General features: G+C 41.7%; 1 protein-coding gene across 1 annotated transcript in view; it reads right to left on the reverse strand.

Annotated features, from left to right (window-relative positions):
• The window catches only part of LOC140348511 (WW domain-containing oxidoreductase-like), a 163,612-nt gene extending 139,589 nt beyond the window's left edge, over positions 1-24,023 (reverse strand). Inside the window, exons 1-3 of the mRNA XM_072434443.1 lie at positions 23,920-24,023; positions 22,893-23,078; positions 16,075-16,339 (exon numbers count right to left, since the gene is read on the reverse strand). Coding sequence (XP_072290544.1) covers positions 16,075-16,339; positions 22,893-23,078; positions 23,920-24,023 — 555 coding nt within the window. The remainder of the gene's footprint in view (positions 1-16,074; positions 16,340-22,892; positions 23,079-23,919) is intronic.
• Between the last annotated feature and the right edge of the window lie 1,177 nt (positions 24,024-25,200).

Below are 25,200 nucleotides of genomic sequence, written 5' to 3' on the forward strand. Positions count from 1 at the left end.
GACACACGCATGAGGAGGGACACACGCAGCAGGGCATCAGCAGCACAAGCATGAGGAGGGACACAAGCATGAGGAGGGACACACGCATGAGGAGGGACACACGCATGAGGAGGGACACACGCATGAGGAGGGACACACGCATGAGGAGGGACACACGCATGAGGAGGGACACAAGCATGAGGAGGGACACACGCATGAGGAGGGACACACGCATGAGGAGGGACACACGCATGAGGAGGGACACACGCATGAGGAGGGACACACGCATGAGGAGGGACACAAGCATGAGGAGGGACACACGCATGAGGAGGGACACACGCATGAGGAGGGACACACGCATGAGGAGGGACACACGCATGAGGAGGGACACACGCATCAGGGCATCAGCAGCACATGCATGAGGAGGGACACACGCAGCAGGGCATCAGCAGCACATGCATGAGGAGGGACACACGCAGCAGGGCATCAGCAGCACATGCATGAGGAGGGACACACGCAGCAGGGCATCAGCAGCACATGCATGAGGAGGGACACACGCAGCAGGGCATCAGCAGCACATGCATGAGGAGGCTGACATTTTCCTCTCTCTGACCAGCCGTACATTGGTCAGAGGTGTGGACTCACATGTCACATCTCAGTCACTGTTTTATGACTTGAGACTTGATCAAATGGACTTGGGACATGACTTGGAGACTTTGATGTACTGATGTACTTTAGGTGCTTCATTTGAGATGACTAAACCACATGTCCTTCCCAATACTTCATTTGTTTAGAGACGTTTAGAGAAGGGCGATTTACAACGTAAAGGGCGATTTACAACGTTCAAAGAAATTGAAAAAATACAAGCTAAATTTGTTAATTCCAAGTCCAAATCCTGACAAAAAAGAAAAAGAAATAGGACCAAAACTGGCTGTAACTTTAGAGTTTGATTAAAAACACCACATACTGTGTTTAGTCGTGGGGGACCCTCCACTTCCTTGTCTGCAGTTGTTATACTCTAACATTACAGTGCAATGGTGTGAACCCAGATATCAATCATTCATTTCATGATATTTCATAAATAAAATACCTTGAAACATGCAGTGCTACCTCTCCACAGATCTGACCTGTAACTTACATGGAACACCTTTAAAGCAGCAATTAATACCATACTACACAAATATACTGTATATGGTATTAGAAAGTTACTTCACTCAACTATAAAACTACTTGGCCCAAAAATATTAGCAATGCTCATCGACTTCAGAGTCTCTGAATTCTAAACTGTTGGTATCGGCATCGGCCACGACAAAAAGCAGATATCTGTCAATCGTTCCCCTTCTCCCCTGCAGCTGGACCTTCAGCCTCCTCAGCCTCTCCTCCTCACCCCCATATGATGTCATACGTTTGGCGTGCGCTGCCCCTCGCCGCTGTAGTGCCACTGCAGTTAAGCGGCTGCAAATGTGGCCTCTCCGTCTTGGAAATGAATTAGCGCGCGCTGCCTTATTGAGTGAGGTGTGGTGTTTAAGTGAAACTGATGAGAGATGGGCGAGCACCACGAAGCAGCCTATAAGTATGTGGCCGGGGTCAGGGGGTAATCTCTATTGATTCACTCCCTCGTGTGCATATAACCACACAGGAGAGAGGGAGAGGGAGAGGGAGGGAGAGAGGGAAGCGCTGCTGCTCAGACGGATATGATGGCTGCATATTAGCACAGTCCTTACATGTGTTCAGTGGTATTTAACAGGTCGGCAATGAGAGAATGAGTAGTCCGGATCGCAGAGGAGAGCAGGACAGACATTAATAAGCATGTCTGATGGCACCAGGGTGAAAGAGCACGGAGAGACACAGCACAGTCTATGGTGTTGCACAGACACATTTGAATATGTGGTTTTAGATGTGTTTTAAGGTGAGATAATGCAGGTGAAAAGAGGAAAAAAGCTTACATTTAGAGGTAGTTATTTGAAACTTCTTCTGTAGATTACTTAAATGAATGGAACAAAATGTGTAAAAATTGCTAAAATTGCACATATTTGGGACATATCAATCTTAAAAATTGCACCAGGTTACACATTTATTGCTTGATATTGTTAGTTAAAAAGACATTTACTCATCGTACTGAGAAGATTGACATAAAAACTGACATTTTGCTTTGTTTTTGGAGTTAAAACTTTAATAAATCAGGCTAAGAAGTAAATATGAACAAACCCTTCAGTAAGCTCTGTGATAATGTTGTTCAGCTCTAGATTATAAAGTTTGGTGTGTGTAGGTGCTACTTTAAGGGCCGGTCTCTGTGGGATTGGGGTAAAACTCCCCTTTAGAGCTGCACAGGAAATCATGACATCAACATTTAGAACGTGAACGCAACCCATTCAATCTCTTGTCAAATACAGCTAAATGTGTGCAATAGTTATAGCTTTAAGTGTCTCCAATGACATTCTATTTGACAGCTAAAAGTTACTTTATGACCTATGAAAAAGTATCATGAAGTAGGGCTGCAAGATTCGCTTCAATACTTTAAAGTTTAGTACAGAAATCCAGACTCATGTCATGTTTCTGCCAATTATATTGTCTATATATTATAAGTACTTTCAATTACAGGGGAATGTTTGAATGTATTCTGTCCTAAACATTTAACAATAATAGAAAATGATATTATATATATTGCATTTTTGTATGGACCCCAGGAAGCAAATGGGATCCAAATAAATAAAACCACAAAAAACAAGATATATTCTGAAGTAAGATAACAATTTGAATAAAGGCTACAATCATTCATTCATTCATTTTCTACCGCTTTTTCCCATTAGGGCTCGTGGGTGACTGGAGCCTATCCCAGTGACTTTGGGCCTTGGGACGGCAAACATATGGCAACATCTTTTACTTTACAAACACCTTATTGTGTCTTATTATGTAAATCAAATGTACAAACCTGTTCTGAAACATGTGAGTCTTTGATGAGTCTTCTCTCAGATGTCAAAGCTCCTGGACGTGTTTGAAATGTACAATTTGAACAAAATCCAATCATAACTGCAGTGTCAGAAAATCACACATACATTTTTCTTCCAAAATAGTTCAGCCCAACCAACTAGTTTTAATTTAATATCTTTTTCCTGACAATAAAAATACAAAATTCATATTTTGTAACTGGGTCAATATAAAAACATGCACTCAAATAGAGTTCAGATGAGTCTTTAATAAATGTGAATTGCTGCTCTTAATTTACAATAAACATTCCGTTAATCGTCTCGTGCCTGAGCGGGACACTAAAAAAATCAAATAAGACGATCGTACACAAGCACAACTCTTCTTCAAAAATATTTCCTTTTGGGAAATAGCAGGCGCCGTTCATAAGTGCGCAGACGAGGGCTTGATGAGAAATCTGGACAACACAGTAAATATAAACAGTCTCCTCGCAATCTCACCCTGGAGGAGAGAGGTGAATTATTACATTAATATGAACAACTATTAATAATCAGGACCAACACTCTCGCTCTCGCACGCGCACGCGCACGCGCACACGCACACGCACACGCACACGCACACGCACACGCACACGCACACGCACACACACACACCTCTCTTTGCCCACTCCTCCATCTATATCTCCAGCCTTCCTGCCTCTAATCCTATCATGCGGGCAATAAGTGTATGCACCGTGAGCACATTTTCATTTCTGCGGTTGGTTTTCAGCGCGCCCAGAGGTGAGCCTTAATAAGGATCAATGGCACTTTATCTGGGACAGCACCCACTTCACAGCATGCAAATTACACAGCAAGCCTTAAAAAAAGCCAAATGGATTTAATTAAAAAATGTAGAACCACGGGCTCTGGAAATTCAATTAAAGGATTTATGCAAAGGTTGGCTAGCTTTTTGTGTTGCCGTTCCTGCTTATATAATGAGCTTTTCATATTAAAAATCAATAGGTAATCTGGGCGAGGGGATCGGCTGCTTATGTACATTTTTGAAATCAATTTGAAAAATAGTCCATCAGCCGCATGTCACAACAACGGAGCGGGGAGCAGCAGGGGTGTAGTGTCCGAATGTGGCGTCCAGGCTGGGGCAAAGAGCTATGGGACGCTATGGGACGCTATGAGACTCTATGGGGCTCTATGGGACGCTATGGGGCGCTATGGGGCGCTATGGGGCGCTATGGGGTCCTATGGGGTCCTATAGGGCGCTATGGGGCTCTATGGAACAGATGCAATGGTACAATTAGAAGAAGAATGTAACAGATGCGTGTTGTTCTTGAGATAATAAAAATATGGAAGTGGACTTTAGATATGTGCCAATAAAGAATGGAATTGAGAGGTCCAACTATCTTTCCAACTATCAGCTTTAATGGACTGTATAAAATTATGAACTAAAGTGCAGAAATATCCCTTATGAGGGTTGTCAAAAGTATCAAAAATCCCTTTCATTCTGAATTAGAATCAGAAAAAGTTTTAGTCCACAAACTAGGAATTTGCATCGGCCTCACAGTGCAACACAAAACACTGAGTTGGAAAAATAAGCTTTGGCTAAATATAAATACAACAATACACAGCATGGGCAGAATATTACAATAGATACATTGTTGTTGAGAAGTGTTCATGAGTCCAATGGCAGAGGGACAGACACCGTTGTTCTGGCAACAGGTTCTGGTGCTGGACCGTAGCGTCCTGCTCAGACCAGGTGCTCAGTCTGTGTCCATGTCCAGGGTGAGTTGTGGATGCAAACATGCTAAACCCACAAGAATTCTAAGTTATAGGTATTTCAGATGTTCTTTTGTCATTCGAAACCTCCCCGTACAGGCTGGACATTACAACAAGTATTAACTCCCACTGGCTTAAATGTCAGAAAAATAAACCTTTAAGACCATAAAACTATCTTTGAAAGAAAAGGACAGGGAGAAATTCTAAAGGGTGTGTGTTGTCCAGCCTTTGGCCTTCTGTGATCTCCTCCATTACAGCTCTCTCCCCTGACAGCAGGGGCCAGAGCCTCTGACCTGTGGCTCAGGGCTAATTTAGGCCGAACCTCGCTCACTCTCAGCCCAGACTCACACACGCCCGGCCGGGGGAGACGAGCTCTAATGGCCTCCCGGAGGTGTCTGCAGCCTGGAAGTGCCCCGTATAACGGCAACGCTTCACAACAAGAGGAGACGAGAGGCTGGGCAATGTCCCTTTGTTCCATGTGGTTTACCATATGGACAGTGGTGTGGATAAGTGCTTAACCTTTTCCTCATTTCTTTTTTTTTTTTTTGCATGCTTTGTCATACTTAAATTATTCAGATCATCAGATTTGGTTTTCTCAGAATAAAAAAAAACCTTCATCTAAAAACTGTTTCCTTGTGTTGTTTTTGACTAATATTTAAATTTGTTTGATGATTTGAAACATGTAAGTGTAACAAACTTGCAAAAAAATATATGTGTGATTTTCTAACTCACTGTTTGAATCAAGCCCTCCGAGGCGATTGCTGTTGTGATTTTGGAATGAACTAAACTGTGTGAATTGTGAAATATGGTTTCACTTTTCTTGAATGGGTGTGCTCACGGAGTAACACATTATTATGTGAGTTTAGCTTTCAAAGTGTTAAATAGTGGTTTAAGTCAGAGCAGAGTTGTCACATCATGTTTGAAATGTGCCTTGCCTCCATCTTATGTAACAGCCCCCTTTTGTGTAGAACCTTTAACATTTATTTCTGAACAAAACCCTTAAAATTGAAAATTACCCTGTGCTTTAAACTATGCATCTGGCTTAAACCAACTTAATTACTATGTCTGATAAGTCCATCTTTCACGCAACTAATGCATCAGTGCAGGTTCCACTTCTCCCAGATCTTTCACTAGGTTTTGTCAAGAGGGAAATCCACCAAGACAACAGGAGAACATGCAAACTCCTCATGTAAAGGCCCCACCCAGCCTGGAAATCCAAATCGCAAAAACCTCCAAAACAATCCAAGGTTCATAAGTGTCTTCTTAAAGCTCCTGTATTTGCTCCAGGAGCCGGCTGACTCCTCCCCTCCGCACAGGCCTGAGAGACTGACTCTATACAGTAGCAGACTGTCAGCATTTGATTGGTTCTTTATTGATCCAGACACGCTCTCCATCACATCAACTCATCCACAATAAAGCATTTACACACTTTTCCTGTGCAATGGAGCGCGTAACCAGGCCTGGAGCCATGCCTGCTGCGCGTGTGTGTCTGGGCATGTGCGCCTTTCCTTTAATGAAATGGTATCTGCACGGACAATAATCCCTGTAACAGGATTGGGCAGGAACACACATGTCAATACAGACAAATAGGATTGTATGTTTTTATCCAGCCCACTCCAACATGTCGGTCTTTCCTTATGACTCCTACAGGGAGTTTCAATCACACTTATTATTAATGGTATAAGAAGGTCCCAGGCTCGCTTATATTCTCTTTGTGAGAGGGTAGGTTTCCACCAGGTTCTCCATCAGATTTTAAACATAAACATCAGGTTAATCTAAGCAGGAACTCCTGCTCATGAACCTAGTTGGAGAAGGGTCCCCTGCTCTGTGCTGAGCTGCACTGTGGCTGCAACAGGTTACTTCAGCAGCAGTGAAGAGTGAGTCAAAACAGAGAACAATTTTTCCCATTGGGGCAGTATAAAAAAAGGGGCACACGCTGTAATATTTAGCTTTGCAGCTGAGAGATCATCACCCTCAGCAGTTATCCAGGAGGAGGAGTGTATTTTACGTAAAGCTGGGGTTCCCTTTCCTTGTGATGTTTTCAATATTTTCAATCCATCTTGTACTGCTCCACTGTCTGTGTTTGGGCTCCAGGCAGTGAATGACCTGTCCAATCACAGAGCGGTATTGTGGTTTGGTGGGCAGCCAAAGAAGAAGCCCCCACATTAACCAAAACACTTGGAGATGGTGACGGACACACGTTTAGCAGAAATGCAGACTGTTTTGTACATTTGTGGATGGGAAAAATGCTTTTCTCTCAACTAGATTTAGCAAAAGTATGATTTCCCTGCTGCTCTCACTTTGCCCAATCAGCTTGAAGTATAAACGTTCCACTTTTTCCTCAACATTTTCAGAGTCAATCTCGAATCAAGAGTGCTACACGTGTGATCGCTGCTGTCGTAGGGTTCACCGGCCACGACCGTGCCAAATGTCTCTCCATTTCCATTATAAAATCAAAAAAATTAAGGTGGTAAGCATGTACACTTTGAAGCGGTAGTTCATAATTTCATCTTTACAACCTTCCATTTGTTCTGATGAAAAAGACATTGAAGTTTCAGCCCGTTTTGTGTCATGAGGACCCTAATGAAAACATGTCCAACCTGCTTTACATCCTTCAGATTGTCGTGATGTGTGCATGGCCGATTGGGTGATTTTGTATCAGACCCGAGAGCAGAAAAGAGCCTGAGTTGAGAGAGGCGAGTCCCTGCAGAGTGCCTCCTAATCACCAGGAGGAGTCCATTACAGAAGCTTGGCAGGTCATCAGGAGCAGACAGAGGCACAGACAGAGAGCTGGGCCCTCTGCTCCTCTGCTCTGCACATGGCTGACCACTCTGACCACTCTGACCACTGAACACTAGCACTAACAGCACTTCACAGAGCTTGAACTTAGATCACACGCTGAAGCAGCAACAGTGTACAAAATATGTGGTCTCTGGCCTCAAGGTGGAGTTGGGCCTCGTCGCAAATGAACCTCTTTGGTCTCTATTGGAATGGTCAAAGGCAAATGGTGAAAATATCTATCAAGACATCAAGATTTTGTACATTTTTGCATAGAATGTTCTGGAATCTGGAAAGGCTCTCACTGAAAGCAATTGGCAAAAAGCAAAACGTCACAATAAATAATGCAAACTGATTGAACGAAACATTACAACACTTTTGTTAAATACAGGTGAGAGAAAAGAACAAACAGTGGGACAAGATGGATTCTGGGGACTTTGTGAACTCATGAGAAGTCATCTAGCTGTGCAGCGTGTTCTTATACATTACCAGAATGACATCTTTTTACACTTTGTCTCAACTCTAAACCCAATCATATAACATTACTATGAAAAGAGTAACTGATATGAAGCAGGTCTGAAGAGAGTCCTCAGATGTTAATAGTCTCCACTGCAGGTCTGGACCGCTCCCCCGAGTCCCTGCTCCATGTATCCAACAGTCAGTCTGGTCCCAGAGCTCCTGCCTGAACAGCCCCGCTCTAATCCCGCCTGCGCTGGTCAAAAGTTCAGCCTGTGCATATGTAAAAAGGTGGCCCTGTGCCCGAGGCGTGATCGGCGGTAAAATAATCACGCTAAAACACTGAGGAAGTGCAGGGACCGGGCTGAAACGGGCCCCTGGGGGTGAGGGAGGTGTCTGATTGGACCGGCTAAGAGACCCCTCCGCCCCTCCCTCGTGCTCTGCATTATAGCGGATGATGGCACCGCGCCTCTGTCTGGCCATACAGTGAGGCTATAGGTTTGAAGGGTATAGGCCCGGGCCAGCTGCTCCAGGCCTGGGGGTACGGCGACCATGAGGGAGCCATCAGTCAATCACCCAAATGTCAGCGGGTCGGCGTAAAGCGCAACAGGACGACAACTTCACAAAGGTTACGCCAACTAATAAGCATGCCACAGCACATAATGGAATGTATAGGACACGCGTGTACACAGCAAGACCAGACTAACAGCAGCTGACAGGAACCGGGCCCAGCGCAGATGCAAAACCACCGAAATATCCATTTGAAGTGAATATTTGAGTGTAATACGAGCTGGTTTGGATGCCAGAGCAGAAGGCGTGAGCTGCCCCCTTCACTTGAGTATTTATTCATCTGTATCAATTTAATAATACAATTAAGCAATATGATTTATGTTTATGTCCAATATTCTGCTATTTTGGCCCTGGTATCTGTACATGTATACAGTATGGGGTTAAAGTTGGCTCGTTATAATTATTTTACTTTATTATTATTTTCACAATTGTTTCACTTCCATGTTATTGCGGAATATAAAATGAAATACTTAAATACTTAAAAAGATACTAGTCCTACCACGGTGTGACAAAGGTCTGTGCTGTTGGTATTTATGTATTCAATTCATTCAGTAATTATACAATTCAAGTGATTAGTAAAACTAGGACTAAAAAAGCCTGAATAAAAGTCTGGTCAGGTAGTCATCTGGGGTCTTATTATAAAGCATGTGTACATACAAAAATGTTACATACATGACTTTACAGGTGGGAACGTGAAAGCCGGTCTACAAACTGTCTGTGAGAGATTTTAGAAACAAGGCAGAAAGTGATGTTACTCTCTGATTCATTCCAGCTGAAGTCCGCAATTCAGTCAGAATTAAACACAAAGTTTTAAAAATCAGACCTCTGAACAACATTTTCAAGCACGAGAAATTTCAGCTTCCATCTGGTAACCTTTCTCAATTCGCTTAGAAACGTTGTCCAGACGACTACGCTGACACCTACTGGACCATGAACCCCTGCTGGATGAAAGAAGTATTACATTAATGGCGCAATAGAAATTTTGGGATGATGTGAGGAAGATTCTAGATGTAAATCAAACCGTCTTGAGCTAAAAAAAAAACATTGTCCAGACTTTGAAAACTTTGCTTAAAATCAATTGACTTTACTTTAAAAAAAATAAAAAATAAAATAAAACACTGACTAAGCTTCAAATGTCGATCTCTTGAGAAGCATTATTATGTTTGGAGAAGACATTTATTTCAGACGCGATAAAACATCTGATCACAAAACTTCCAACTTGAGAATGATTTCTTTCCCGATGAGATAACTCCTCTTAGATCAGTGTCAATCATTTAACTGGTCCATCTAAATTGTAGCGGCGTGATAAGCCCGGGTAAGGACACGGGGCCGCCTCCCACTCTCCCATGCGCCGCGGTCACACCATCTCCCCGATAAGCACATCAAGGCGTGGGGAGGGAGCGCGGCGATGTTAGCCAGAGATAGTTTGGTTGATTAAAATGTCATGGCTCTTTATAGATGCCTTTCTCAACTCAGCAAAATGGAATCAGCGCGGCGCATCGATAGCGGAGTGGGCCGTGCTCGGCGCTAATGGAGAAGTTTGGAGAATGGAGACGACGACACAACACAACGGATGACACGGGCACAATATTTAGGGAGGAGGCTTAAGTGAGATTAAAGAAGGCGACAGATGTTTACAGTGATCCGAGCTGGGACGTTCTTTCAATAAGTGAACAGAGGTTGATTCTATGTCGATGACCTGCTTTGTGAATAATGTAGAATGGAACTTCCACGAGAAGGTTGGTACATAAAACTGTTCAAAAATCAAATCAATGTACGAATCATGAATCCTTTTTGAATCAAATCAAGCTCTTTACTTCCGACTCCAGGTCTGATTAAAAATCTGACATTGATCCAGAAGAATTGGCACAACAAAATTCAGTCTAGTAGCTTTTTTATTTGCCAGAGTAACATGTTTTTTTACTCTGGAGCCCTTTCTGTCACACCCTGTCTTTCTGTTGTACAATTATTTGGATTATGACTTGAAATGAATATCATAATTGTAGTTTCTGCTTGAGATCAATACTATATTAATCTCCAACATAGACTGACAGAAAGCTTTATCTTAACACTTACACTGCTCTGTTATGGGTTTGTAGTAAAATAGGGCTGTGGATGTCTAAACATAATTTCTATAGCTAATAAACAGTGGAGTTTGTAGTCATTTTAAATCATAGTTCGTATCTTATGAACAGAGGCAGTCGAAGTGTGGCGCAGAAAGAGGTGCTGCTCTATGTGTATTTTGGGGAAAAGCATGAAAATCTGCCCAAAACATTGGTTCAAAAGTATCGGCAGAGCTGATCAGATCGGTCCAATGGAAATGGCTCCGACGATTAAGGACTGACATTGTAACTGACATAAGCACAATGGAAACAATCACATCTGTACTGGTTTGAATATGGACAAATCGATTCTTTAGATGCCACCCCTTTATTTTATAATTATCTTCTGTAACTACCTTATGTTCACAGTGGTTCTGTTTTTTTGTTTTATGTTCAAAAAAAAGGGGGAAAAAATACATTTAAAAAATGCAATAAATGTATGCAAAACTAAAGCGAAGAAAACACAAGTGCGTATGACAGGTTTAGACATCACACTAGAGACACACATTAGCATAAAAAAAACTAACTTTTTTTACATTCCAAACATTAATTAAACAAAATAAAGTCGCTCTAGATGAGGATGCAGGTGTGCAGTAGGACGCAGGGAATGATTGACATGTGGGAGAACAACTTGGCTGTCCACGCCACGAGGAAATGAGACTCAGATTGCGCGCCAAAAATCCTCTATTATTCCTTTAACTATGTTTTAGTTTAATGGGCCGTCAAACCTGTAGGGGGCACTTTAACCTTTTTACATTGCTCACATGTATTCAACAAGCAACAGCATGCGTCACTTGGATCCTTCCTAAATACCTTGAACCCTCCCTCCTCTCAGACTGGGCCTCTCCGTCTCCCTCAGTCTGCGCCCGGCCGGTCCAGCTGTACATCACTCACCTGCACGTCCGTAAATCAACGCTCTTCTTTAAATGAGCCGGGGTTATTTGCGCTGGAACGCACTCCGGTGGGGGGGCGCTTGATTGTTTTTTTGGACAGCGCTTTCTGCTTATGTCTGCATCCCACAACAATCTCTGCGGATCCCGGAAGCGTACGCCGGCAATTAACCCGATAGCATCTTCATATCCCCGCAACCAATAACTGAAATAATATCACTGTTTTATTAAGCCTGTAATGTGGGGGCAGAGGCGGGGGAGGGGCTTATCAACTTCTTATTTCGAGCGCACGCCGGTGTGTTTTTGTATGTGGTCGTTATCTGAAAGAGTTGGGGCTAATCGCAGCGTCAGCAAGCAGGATTTTTAATTATAAAATCTACCTTTGTCCAATAATATTTACCAACATCTGCGTCACGATTAGTCAAGAGTGGAAAAGTCACTGGCCTGTTCTGGAGATGGAATCGTTTCGCTAATTGCATCCGAAATGTAACACGCCCATTTGGCTCAGACATACGCAGAGCTGGAGATGAGAAGTTTTTTACGTATGTTATCAAGGGACTGTGAGAATCTGAAAACAAGGGACCAAAAGTCTCACGTCTGCATCAGATAAAAGCAGAAGGTTCCATCTGGAGCACATGAAAACTGACATTTTGTTGTGAAGTAAATCTGTACAAAAAAATCTGTATGTGTGTTAGGGCTGCACGATTTTGGAAGAAGATGAATATGCGCATTGTAAACAAGACCAGGAACATTAACATTTGAAAAAAGACTGAAATATGAACTTGACGTCTGGACTATAGGTACAAAAAAAAAATTCTATAAAAGAAGTCCCAATTTGACTAAATATACAAGTAGGGATGCCACAATATCAAATTTTAGTGTTACCATAGTGACCGGCTTTGCATACTTTTACTTTTTGAAAGACAAAAACAGTCAGATAAAAAAGTTATTTACATTTAGGTATTTTTTTTTGGGCTTCATATTGAACAAAAAATACTTTGATTTAGCTTCTAAAATGGTCACGGCTATTATTTTTTGGTTCTCACAATTAATCATATTTATCGATTAACCCAATAATTGTGACATCCCTACATACAAGTAAATAAATTGTGATTTTGATTAAATTGTGATTTATTGTGCAGCACTAATGTGAGTCATCAAAAACAATATACAATCAAATATAGTCAGAGGATTAATTGATTTAGATTTTTGTTTTGTTTTTTGTAATATTTCTCTGATCAATCAGCAATTAATTACTCAACAAAAAAATATGATCAAATGACATGAGAACAAATGCTCACGTCTGTAGAAGCGATAACACAATATCAATTATTATCAATCATGTTAGTGAAGAAATGATTATTCACAATTACTGACCAAACAACAGTGAAATCCTTCATTCACTTTCACATTGTCTAATATCATTTACATTATACTTTTTGAATGATGCAGTGAAGAGCCAGACAAAAAGCATTTTGAGTGTAAGTCTATATTATTGGATTAGCCTATGGATTAAACTGAAATAATCATTTTTGAATCAAACATTCTCACAGTTTACAGAATTCACAAAGATAGGAACTAAGGAATAAGTCAAAAGAAAAACAATTTAAATCTGCTATGGGATAAAAATAAAAATAAGTCTTGTCTTTGCTATAAGACAAAAACAAATTTAAAATAGGCTTAATATGTACACTTATTCATATATTTGATTTTTTAAAAGTTCTGTCAACTAAAAAAACTCAAAATTTTTCACTTACAATTCCAACACTTATCACATGCTAAGAGCGGAGCGCAAAGGTCATTTTGAAAGACCTACTTAGTCTAGTTTAGCTGTGGAACCAGCCTCGATCTCGCCAACAAACACACTTGACCAATCTGCGCCCGACTCGCAGCGCCTGAGCGTTCAAACAAGCCTGTAAATGACAAGCGGGATTGTGGCCGTAAATGAAAGATGGTGACAGGAATATAGTCAAATGTTGGAAATGTTGGCGGTGGCATTTTGAGAAAGGTGCTGAGGAGCGCTTCTTGCGAGCCGTGAGACGGAGGAGCAGGCGGGAGAGACGAATGACAGCCCGCGGCCTCGTGTCTGTCAAAAGTGATGGATCAGAACAACGCGGTGTGAAAACTCCGGCGCGTGTCACATTCCCCCTTCAGTCACAACACTAAATTGATAAAGTATGAAGAGCAGCTAATGGAAAGGATGTAATAGTGGAAGTAAAGCATATATTAGGCAGAGGTATGGAGCCCAAAGGGGGAGTGGAGCCGTCCTTACAAGGCTCAGAACGGAGTGAGATCGATGAAGAGAAGGGAGCTATGTCCAAAAGAGATGGAATTAAATATGTGTACGCAGTAGGCCTATAGACCACAACACACTGACAACACACGGTACATTAGAACTTATTTAACCTTAACCGGTATTGACTACAAACCTGAATACCTCAGAAGGCCGACGTTATAAGAAAAGTACAAATACTGACCTCCAAATATGGAAATGCAGTGGTACAAACTTGGCATCACTGTCTGCAGGAGAGCTTCAAATGTCCGTCAAAAAGTCTCCAAAATCACCCATTTGAAGTAAAAGCAGAGCCAGTTTTATTCAAGTAATAAAGATATATTGTGAAAGCAGCTCATAGGGTCAAAATGAGATCTGAATCTTATTAAAAAGCGCTTTATCCGCGATCTAGGAAGTAACTCTGGTTCTCTGTTCGCACAATGTTGATTTTGTTGACGTCTAAACTTTACTATCTCACTGCGGTGAATAATTAGGATGTTAGGACTGTGCTAGGAAAGTGAGGGAAACATTTGGAGCGCTGCAAACCAATACAAAATTCTGTTTTTCACAATCAGATACACTGCCTTTAAAGAAGCCAATAATAACAGCTGTATATTATTACAATGTATTAAATCTGCAGCTGTTGTTGGCCCTTACATTCTTGAAGCTTAAAATGGCATTACTATCTTACTATTATTTTCTATTGTTATTTTTTTCCACGTGAACTTACAGAGATAAAACTGGTGTCCAAACTACACGTCTTTGTTAAATATTGGAGAAGTGTGTATTTGACCAGACAGGGACCCGTGTGCAGCTTCTTCCTCATACGAACATGCTAAAAAACACTTTCTTTCAACGTTAAATCTCTGAATATGAACTACAAGCCTTCAACAGAACATCTCTTTTTGTACTTTGACAAACACATGCTCGTGTCTTCGCTGCTACAGTCGAAGTTCTGACAAAAACAAGATGGAGACATTCCCTTTGTGTTCCTCCTGAGGGGAAAGACATGGTAAAACACAGACAGATCCCTCATGCCGTTAGCAGTCCTGGGTGCACCGCTGTATATCTGCGTGGGTTTTGTGGTGCTTTTAGTGTAACCTAATAGTCGCAGTACACACACGTGGAGTAGACTTGGGGAGAAGATGGGGAAGAGTTGTCTGGAGTTAAATATACAAGGACAGGAGGAAACGGAAAACAAACCACTGAATATCACGGGTGAAAGATACACTCTCCCTGAGCGCTAAAGAAATACTTTCCTGCTCCGCCATGAACAGGCCAAAAACAACACAGAGCAGTGCACGTGTCGGCAGAAGAAGAAGAAGTGTGACTGGTGACGAGCGATCATATGTATCATAAAATATACTGTGTTGTCATGATGAAAGTAAATGAATATAGAATTTATACATATTTATACTGTACATCTAAAGCTATGGTATGTCGAATTTGTCTTTAAACATTCAGCCAAACATGACTTCTCTGTCCCCAGATAAACATGTTCAAAAACAGCTTTTACTGAGAACAATAATGTAATGTCAATTTATTGTTAATTACAAAAACATATGATGGACAAGGTGTTTGTTATAATCTAGAGTTTTGGATCTCACGAAAGGTTCAGTTGTGTGATTGTAGTTTTTTTTTTTTAAACCATCAAAAGTGAACGCATCTGTTTTTTTGTCCTGAGTAATGTTACTCTCAAAGACCTTTGTTTTAGCCATTACAGTATTCTTATTGCATGTCGACTGCTCAATGTAATAAAAGCAAAGATATATTGAATAGAATTGCATTGTACCTTTAAAACAACTGTAGGTCCCTGCTAGACTTTGATATATTTGACCAGAGTACAAAGAGTAGTTCTGATACACTACACAAATACTGCCAAACCAAGACTCTCAACTTACAATCCGGTAAAATTAAACAAACTGGCTGCACACAAACAGGATAATTCATGACAACAAATAATAATTGAAACTAAGCATTATGTTTTAATGTGTTGACGGATCATATTCAGCAGCCGCTAAGAATAAATTAGACAGAAAAGCCCTTTAACTCAAGTGGCCTTCTCAACACCACACAGAAGAGCTCGCCCTGAGTCGTACCCAGCACTCACGATAAGCAACAGTTCTGTGCGGCTAAGTCACCAAAAAGCATCAAAGTGAAAGCTAGTGATGGATGCATGGACACTTTGTGAAGCGGTTCAGCAGTGCCAACACAATGACAAGAGTAACAAGAAGATACATTCCCAGATAAAGCGCAAACATCCAATATCGAACACTTATACTTCCACGAATCGACTGAACGTTCAAAATCGCACAGGCCGAGTGGAGACTTACCATGGACTTAGTGAAGGGCCGGGCCAGTGTGAAGAGGAAGGTCATAAGCCACCAGCTCCTGTGGATGGCCGTGTACATCATGTTCCCAGGGTGCACGGCGTTGCAGGTGACTCCGAGCGGGGACAGGCGGCGGTGGAGCTCGCTGCTGAACAGGAGGTTGCACAGTTTGGCGCGGTTGTAGGCCAGCATGGACCAATAGTTCTTCTTTGGCGGCGAGAGGAGGGCGAGGTCAACTTTACCGCACGAGTCGGTCAGATCGGTGAACCTGAAGAGCACGAGGGGGTCAGTCGCAGTCACAGGTGAGAGCCACAACACAGTAGTGGTATTTGATGAAACAAGAGTAATCGTGACATGTGATTTATAATTCAAACGTTAATGGAATTGGAAGGACAAAACATTAAATATTTGGCCAAATACAAAGCAATTACCGTATTTTTCAGATTATAAACTGCAACTTTTTACATAGTTTTGGCCGGGGTACGATTTATACTCCATAGCGACTTATAGTCCGAAAAATACGGTAGTAAAGAAGTACCGTATTTTCCGGACTATAAGTAGCACCAGCCAAAAAAGGCATAATAGAGAAGAAAAAAAAAAAAAAAAAGTTGCACTGGAGTATGAAATAAGGTTGCAAGTGTGAAAATGACAAGTATAAGTAGATAACTATGAAAAAAGGTGCGACTTATAGTCCAGAAAATACGATAAAAAGAAAATACAAAATACAACCGTTCAAATAATTAAATTTGGTCACTTAGACTTACTCACAGTTAGAAGAGTAACTTAAAAAAGTAAAAGTACTGTTTAAAACTCAAGCAGTAGTAAACAAAAATGCACAGTTCTGATAACGTTATTGAGCAGTGTTGTCCCAAAAAGTTTGCAATCAAATTTAGAGTTTGTTTAGAGGAAGTTTTCGCCAAATTTGGATTTAATTTTATTTTTGAGTCTTCCACTTTATCCGGAAACCTAAAAAAAACTTTTAAAAAACCACCTTGTGCGATAGCAGTAGTTACAGTCACAGTTTTATCGGGGCGGCCCAGGCTGGCAGATGCGCAGCGCTCCTAGCACACAAATCAAAGCGGTGACATAATGTTCTTTAATTGCTTGCGACAGCGCTGTTAAACTCCAGATGTTTGACAAGGCCCCTAAACATTACACTACTTGTTGTTATTATGCCTCGGCGCTGCAATATCACCGCGCACATGCTCAAAAGTCCTCCTCTGCTGCCGGTGAGCGCTGGCTGCACGCGGGACACATTCTACATATTAATCCAGTCATTAGGAAACAACCAATCAAAATGTCACCTGCTTTCCTTGTTGTGATTTTACAAGCTGGCTGCCTCTTGTTTACTGTCGCCCGCCGCAACATCCGCGCTCCGCTAAATTACAACATCTGCAGGCTTTTCATCTCGTGTGCGGCAACTTCACGACTGCTTGGTCAAGTAGAGGTTGATAAATCAGGCGGGCTCCCGAAATCAGGCGCTTTTGGGGCTGTTATTGTAAAATGGTTTGCAAATTGTGGTTAAAAGATGTGTGGTGTGAAATTTTGTGGAGAGCCGTTGAGTAAAATAAAGTTTTAGTGCAGCATGTAACTGCCACGAATGACCGATTGGCATTTTTGTCTGGTTGCATTTCCCACTCGTGTAATAGATTTAATGTGAGCCTCATTAGCAATAGCAATGTCAGCATACATGAATTTAAAATGAATATATCGAGGTCCTTTTGAACATCAGGCAGATAATTAGATTAGCTTTGGTGTTGTTGGATTTCTTTTTATATTAGTGTCTTAAAAAAAAAACGTCACGACAGGAATTGGACAGGATTTGGTAGGACCGCCTTAAGCTTTATTACAGCACATTCACAGTTTCAATAAGCTTAGAGGACCTACTGTATTTTGCTTAGTTGAATCAAAGTGTTGACTTTTTTTGGACAGACAGTGTACTATGAAACGTTATAATTGATTGGCAAAAGTTGAATCGCTAATACTATTAAGAATTACGGCTGGGCGATATATGCCTGGGAACTCAATCAGATCCGTGCAATCAGATTAGTTTATGGCAGTGATGAGTGTGAAACAGGATGACATTTTACCATTTAGAACTAAATCAAACTTCTCTCACCTCAGATTAACAGCGTTTTGAGCTTCACTCAATGACTCTTCAGGAATTCATTCTCTCTTTTTTCCTTTTCTTTATAAGCAGCCATATTTATCTTGATATGGATAGACCATGCATGTCCCTGATTGGCTAATCAACCTGTCAATCACGGCCATCTGAACTCGGGGAGATGAAAACTCTGACGTAACTGATATCTGTATAAAAACACTAAAATATGGGCGATATGGAAAATATTCATATTGATCAATCTCAAATTCATTTTTTTCTGGCTCGAAGACTTGTAATGTGAAATGGGGAGAGAGAGAGGATAGAGACATTTGGCAAATCGATTCCCGGCCGTGACTCGATTTGTGCGACGCCTTGAACCAGCGCACCACCAACAAGCAACAAGTTTTTCTTATTTATCAAAAAATAAAATAAATTGTAATATTAATTGTTCATGAAATAATAAAAATATATAAAATGTCCTCCTCCAAACCACCTTTTACTGCTTGAGCATTGGCTGTTGACACCTCGATTAAAAAAGACCAAAGCTGATCACTGACGATTAGAAATGACTGTTTAATTGCCTGCCAGCCCTTAAACAAATGCATTAAAAGTATATATAGAAGTGTGCATATTTTGTGCTCTATAAATATATTTTAAGAAGGACAGTGTCTTCGCCTGTATCTGTTGGAATTGTCAGTGTATTGGCTCAATCCCACTGTAAGCTCCTGTGCTGGGAACAACTGATAAAGTGTCCAGCCATTAGCCCGTCCCCTATAGGTCAGTGCTGCAGCCGCCAACAAGGGGCTTAGGGAATACAATATGCTGCAGGGCCAGAGGTCGCACACTGGCTTTGGAGGGCGAGCTAAGTGAATCAACCCTAACACAAACAAAACGGGAAAGCCTTCAATAGATGTAATATAAGTCTGAAATGAGCTGGGCAGAATGGAAGATGTCACAGGAGATAGTCCGCTGGTGTGGGATTCACTGTCCCGCTTAACCTGGCTCTGAGGCACGAGGCCCCAGATTTGGGGAGTGTGAGAACATTGAAGAGTATTTTGATGCAATGATGTCAGTTAAGATTTTTTAAAGACATTGCGAGCAGAGTTGGTTTAGTGAAAGGATTTAGTCACAACATGCTAGATTATATATTACTTCTCTCATCTCTGTTAGGCCATGAGCAAATTGGTCAGGACCACTAGGATAAGATCAAGAAAAGATATAGGCGATATACCGCAATTTTCTTGGAGCCCGATCACGATTTCATGTAAAAGTATACAGCAACCCTGTCAGAGATGAGCTCAACCCTGTCAGAGATGAGCTCAACCCTGTCAGAGATGAGCTCAACCCTGTCAGAGATGAGCTCAACCCTGTCAGAGATGAGCTCAGAGTAGAGAAGCTGCTCCTCCAGAGAGAGTCCAGTCGACAACGGCCTGGACGCCTCCCAGGGAAGGTGTTAAAGAGGTGTCCCACTGGGAGGGGGCTAGAGGTAGGAAGTAAAGTGCTTTGTGTGTTCATTTTTACCTGTGAAACAACTAACAGAGGTGGTCAAGAAGTCCGCTGTGCATGGGTTTCAGAGTGATGAGAATCTAGTGCGGTGGTGATAGCAATTAACAATAAAAAATAATATATGTATGCACTATACTATTTATAAACGCATATATATAGCACTTAGCAACTTGGCAAGTCTGGGAAGATTTGAGGGACTCCGGACCCAGTCATTTTTCCTTGGTATTGGCCCTCAAAATCAAGAGAATTTGATGTAACTCCTGGTGGCATCGGCTGGCAAACTGATCAAGTTTGAGCAACGGGCAGAGATAGAGAATTTTGTGTCAATGAATGTCAATGTTTTGAATAGAAACGGTCCACAACATATCGCCTGAAAACGTAAAGCTGAAACTATTCATCACAATCCTGCAGTACTGAAGTTTTTAGTACTACACATTCTCTTTAGTCTTTTTTCTCTTGTTTTCACCATTTCCTCCAAACTTCCACAAAATCGCAGTTTTTTTATAGCATTACATCAATCAAACCTTGTCAATACTTGTCCGTACAGTTCCTTCTCCCGCTCACAGTGGAGCTCTGGAGTATAACAGTCCTCTGACCCGAGTGAATGGGAGTGTAAGGCCTGTCCTCTCATGCATGTCTGTGTGGATTACAGCGCTCACTGCTGCGTGTATGATCCAGGCTTGAAGGACTAGAATAACTTGTATGTTCTCCCGCTCTCAGGTCAGACAGAGCATGGCCGTCTGACTGACTTGAGCCTGGATCAATGACTTCAACACTGTCAGGACATGGAGGCTGAGGAACGCCACCAGATATGCAGCTGACTGCTGTATGACAAGCAATACACAAAATATGATAATCTCATTGTGGAATATATCCAAATATTGAGTCACAATTGTGCAGTAGGCGCCTGCCTTAATGGACTTATAGTATGCCTTCTTTGTATTGTTAAAGGCTCGAGTACTTTAGATGAGGCTTCTCAGAGTTTAAAATAACTGAAAGCATACATCTCTTTATACCTGTGAGGTGATCCCTCCTCAGGATTTGTGTTAGCAATAGCACTCCATCTACTGGCAGCTGAGGGAAATACCATGGTGAAATAAAGAAAAGCTAGCTTCCCTGAACATGGACTTTAAAACAACACAGAAGAACTCAAAGCTCTACCTGTGATCGTCATAAATCTGGGGAATTGAAGCTAAATACAACTCCAGGTATGTTTGGTAATGAGGGAACAATGTTCTGACATTATTAAAAGCTCAAATGTGCATTATGCACATGTGTGCTTTGTGTCTTCAACACAGCAATACAATCATGGTTGATGTAGTTCTATCAACTATTTAGCAACGCCACTCCGAACAAAACAATACAGTTTACAACCTGATATGTTGTCAATATTGTTAGATCCACTCAGCGTAAAGGGGATGTGCAGGGAACATCAGTGATTGGTTTGCATGTGAGTATTTGCATCATTGAGTCGGGGGTAAAGAACATTATTCAGTTGTAGTGGCTAAACAAGGTAAACATAATTTCCTATCTTTTCCCAGTGTATTGTGCAGAGTTTAGTTTGAGCGCAGAGCGAGCTGGGAAAGAGTAGATGGAGGAGAGGGGCTGAGTCAGGGGGTCAGACAGAAGGAGCAGATACTTGATCAAAGTAAATTTTAGCTGATAAGTCCATCCATCATGTTGATGATACGTTTAATTTATAGTGACAGCGTGTGGAGGGAAATGAGTTTTCAGTGAGTGAGGCTGTCATGTTTGACAATACACATTAAGTCTGATCAATCCGTTTGGAGGCGGAACCAGTGAACGCCGCACGCACTTACTGCATGGATGAACCCCGAGTTATTGCACTGCGCTACTTTGGGACGTTATGGATTAAACTCAGAGTTGTGCTGAAATGGTTGAAGGATACAGTGGACTATTGCCACTTCACTTTCTAACTTAACTTCAATAGTTCTGTTTCAATTAGTTTGTTTATTAGTTATGTTAATTGTATTCACTAACCTGTGAATACAGAGGTCCCTGTTAAAGGTGCACAATGGATTATTTTCTAGAGAGGGTCTGCCCCCTGCTTAGTTCAATGGAGATGAAATTGTGTTGCCTGAAATGTATCTGCCATTTATTCATTTACATCAAAAAACCCTTGAAGTAAATTATCATACATTCTTACTGTAAGCAGGGTCACTTCTCCACACATCTGACTTGTGACCATAAAAGTAAACTATTATCTTCATATACTTGAACAGTAATCATTGGAGTTATATAACCAGAAAAGTCCCACTAAGATTCAGAATCTGTTTGACGGAGGAGTGCAGCTTCCTGGTCAAGGGTTCATGTTTAAAGTGGTTTGCTGAGACACAGGAATAATGACCATGACACGGCCAAAGGTCCTTCCTGTGTCAACAGTCACATATATTGTAAGTGCTGTGTGTTATACAGTCAGGGAAAGTGGGACGAGTTTGGGATGGGACGAGTTTGGGATGGGACGAGTTAGGGATGGGACGAGTTAGGGATGGGACGAGTTTGGGATGGGACGAGTTTGGGATGGGACGAGTTAGGGATGGAGCGAGTTTGGGATGGGACGAGTTTGGGATGGGACGAGTTTGGGATGGGACGAGTTTGGGATGGGACGAGTTAGGGGTGGGACAAGTTAGGGGTGGGACAAGGTAGGGGTGGGACAAGTTAGGGGTGGGATGAGTTAGGGGTGGGACGAGTTAGGGATGGGAGGAGACATCAACATATCTTGTGTATTAAAATTAGGAGATTTTGGCATAATTTATAGTAGATTTCATAGATTTTTTGTTCTTTATATTTAGTTAGATGCTGCAGTGAAATACAAAACTAGTTATTTTCCCCCAAATGCCTTCCTAACATCCCAAACCGCTAGAGGTTTGTAAGCACTTTTCACTACTTCCAGTGACCAGAGTCCAGTGTCACAGTAAAGCTAACAACAACTGCTAGCAGCACACACTTTACGGAGAATATTGGTGCATTCAGTCGTCCTCGGACCTCAGAGCTTAGTGTGTGAACCTGCTCCTGTATTTTAGTTCATCGCATACAGACCCAAGATACATTTCCACATGTCTTTAATTTTGCGGCACAAGCTCTTGTTCCACCCCACAGTGAGACTCGTTTCCCATTTCAGCCGTAAACTTTAACTCCAAAGTAAAAAGGATCCTAAACTTTCAGCAGTGTCCGCTAACGTCTGCTTTACCTGTGTGACTCCGAGGACACGACCACCACGCGGGCCGGAGCCGAGCGGCGCAGCACCTCCTCCAGGCACTGCACCAGGAGGAAGTGTCCCAGGTGGCAGGTCTGGAAGGTGCTCTCCAAACCGTCTTCTGTCTGGCTCCAGGGCTGGGTGCACACGGCCGCGTTGCACACCAGGATGTGCAGGGGCCTACGACAGACACAGCGGGGAGAATAAACACAGGTTTGTAAAGTTATTGATTAGAACTCGAGAGGAGGACTAAAAATATAGCTAAAACGGAGGGAGGGAATCAAACAGAGCGATTGGGCACAACTGTTTGGGAGCGGAACGCAGGTGTTTTGTTGCAGTGTGTGTCGGCCTGTTAATATAAGGTTTAGAGTGCTTTTCCCCTGGCCTCTGCGCTGGCACCGGACCAACAGTAACAGAGAAATCCATTTTGGGAGAAAAAAGTAACTGTGGAGTGTTGAAGGCCTTCAGATTGGCTATAATGTCATTTCATTCATCTATTATGATTTTCTGAGCAAAACCAGCAACCGAAAACGGTTAACACGATCCACAGCTGAATAAAAAAAACATTCCTGTTCTAAAAAGGTAAATAAAATAGAGAAATGCACAGAATTGCTCTGAATAAAACCCAATAGCTTTAGGTATTTTTTGGGAATAAAACAAATGCCAAGTGGACAAAAGCTGAGATATGATGAAGCGCCATGAAAATGCAGCAAAACAAAACTACAAAATGTGTTTAAAAGTAGTCATCAGATCAATGTTTTACAGAGAAGTGTGTCCTGTTCGAGACTTTTTAAACCAAAGCAGGCTACACACGGTTCCTCTAAACTCACATTTCTAATCAGTTTTGAAAGTAACGGGAATGAAAAGCTGGCTCGATTCTGCAGATCATCAAAACCATCAAACCAGCCAAACTCTGGACTATCCTTCATCTTAAAGCCGCCGCTCGCTCCATTTTCTGAAACCTCCCGTTCCAATGGCACTTGCATGACTGAGGCACAAACACTACTCAGCGTTGTCTCACGTTGCAGCCTCCGACAAGGCTTTCCTCTCTTTGTTAATGTGGATATGATAGAGGTTTTGAGTGCGTCTCCCCACGGCGCTGCGGCTCCTGTAGCTACAGAACATGGCTGGCAGCCTTCCAACGCCAACAACACGCTGGAAAGCAATCTCCCACCATTTCAGCACCCAAGAGTGGAGGGCTAATGGTGCTGATACACTCTGCCTGTAACACAAACCACTGACACATCTATGAGCGGAAAAGACTTGTCATGGTATAAAAAGACTTCATTCTGGGGCCAGAAAAGGTTGTGTTCTGGAATTGGATGTTGTCAAAATGAAGGGCAGGTAGTCATACTTATCTCTGAACGATGGGCATTGTTTTAAAAGAGACCTATTACGCTAAATCAATGTTTAAATACAACTGACAAGGGGAGTCATTACAACATAGTTAGTGATGCAAGCAAATGTTTGAGTAACCTTATTTATCGTTGCATGGCAGACGGCATTGCTCTGATAATTCCAGTTTTCCCTTACGGCTCAAACACACCAACTGCTCTGTCTACTGTAGTAGTGATACATAGCATAGAAAAGACTTATTAATCCATCAGAATGTACAGGAAAACGTGTCCACAAAGTTTAAAGCCACAAAACCACAGCGGAAACACTGCCATAACCTTAAATCAGAGTGTGAAGAACAGCCAGTGTGAAGAACAGACAGTTGGTATAATCACTCATTTGTCAAAGCAATGAGGTTCATCTCTGCTATAAAGTAGATTTATTTGTGTAAAATGTCCAATGTTCATGTGACCAAAAAGTCAACAATGCACAAATTCTCTGGGAGGCCAGAAAACGGCTTTTTAGTCTGTGTAAAACTTATTTTCACTGGAGGTTGGCAGCCCTGTGTTCACTAATACAACCAGAAGAAGGATTACGCTTACGAAATAAGCTGAATAGAATTGTTTTTCAGATTCTAGAATGTGATGATGTCATGACCTCAGATGGGGACAAGAGCCAGATTTCCCTATTGATAACATTGTATTTTGTTGTGAAATATCTAAAAGGTAAATTCAAAGATTATATTATAACAAAAAACTGCATTTTAACAGTAATCATTTTAGCTGCCCCCATCTGTATTACATATTATTGGCCTGTAAAATGTTGTGAAGTCATCTGAGAACCAGCAATTGCATGAAAATATATCCTATCCTATCATATCATATTTAATCATATCAAGACTGGGCTATATCGAGGTGCATATTGTATTGTTGTGACGCTTGGATCAAGAGAAGTATTGTGTTGCCAG

The sequence above is a fragment of the Eucyclogobius newberryi genome, unplaced genomic scaffold (assembly GCF_026437365.1).
Source record: "Eucyclogobius newberryi isolate DKJ021-1_F unplaced genomic scaffold, fEucNew1.0.hap1 SCAF_7, whole genome shotgun sequence".
Lineage (NCBI taxonomy): Eukaryota > Metazoa > Chordata > Actinopteri > Gobiiformes > Gobiidae > Eucyclogobius > Eucyclogobius newberryi.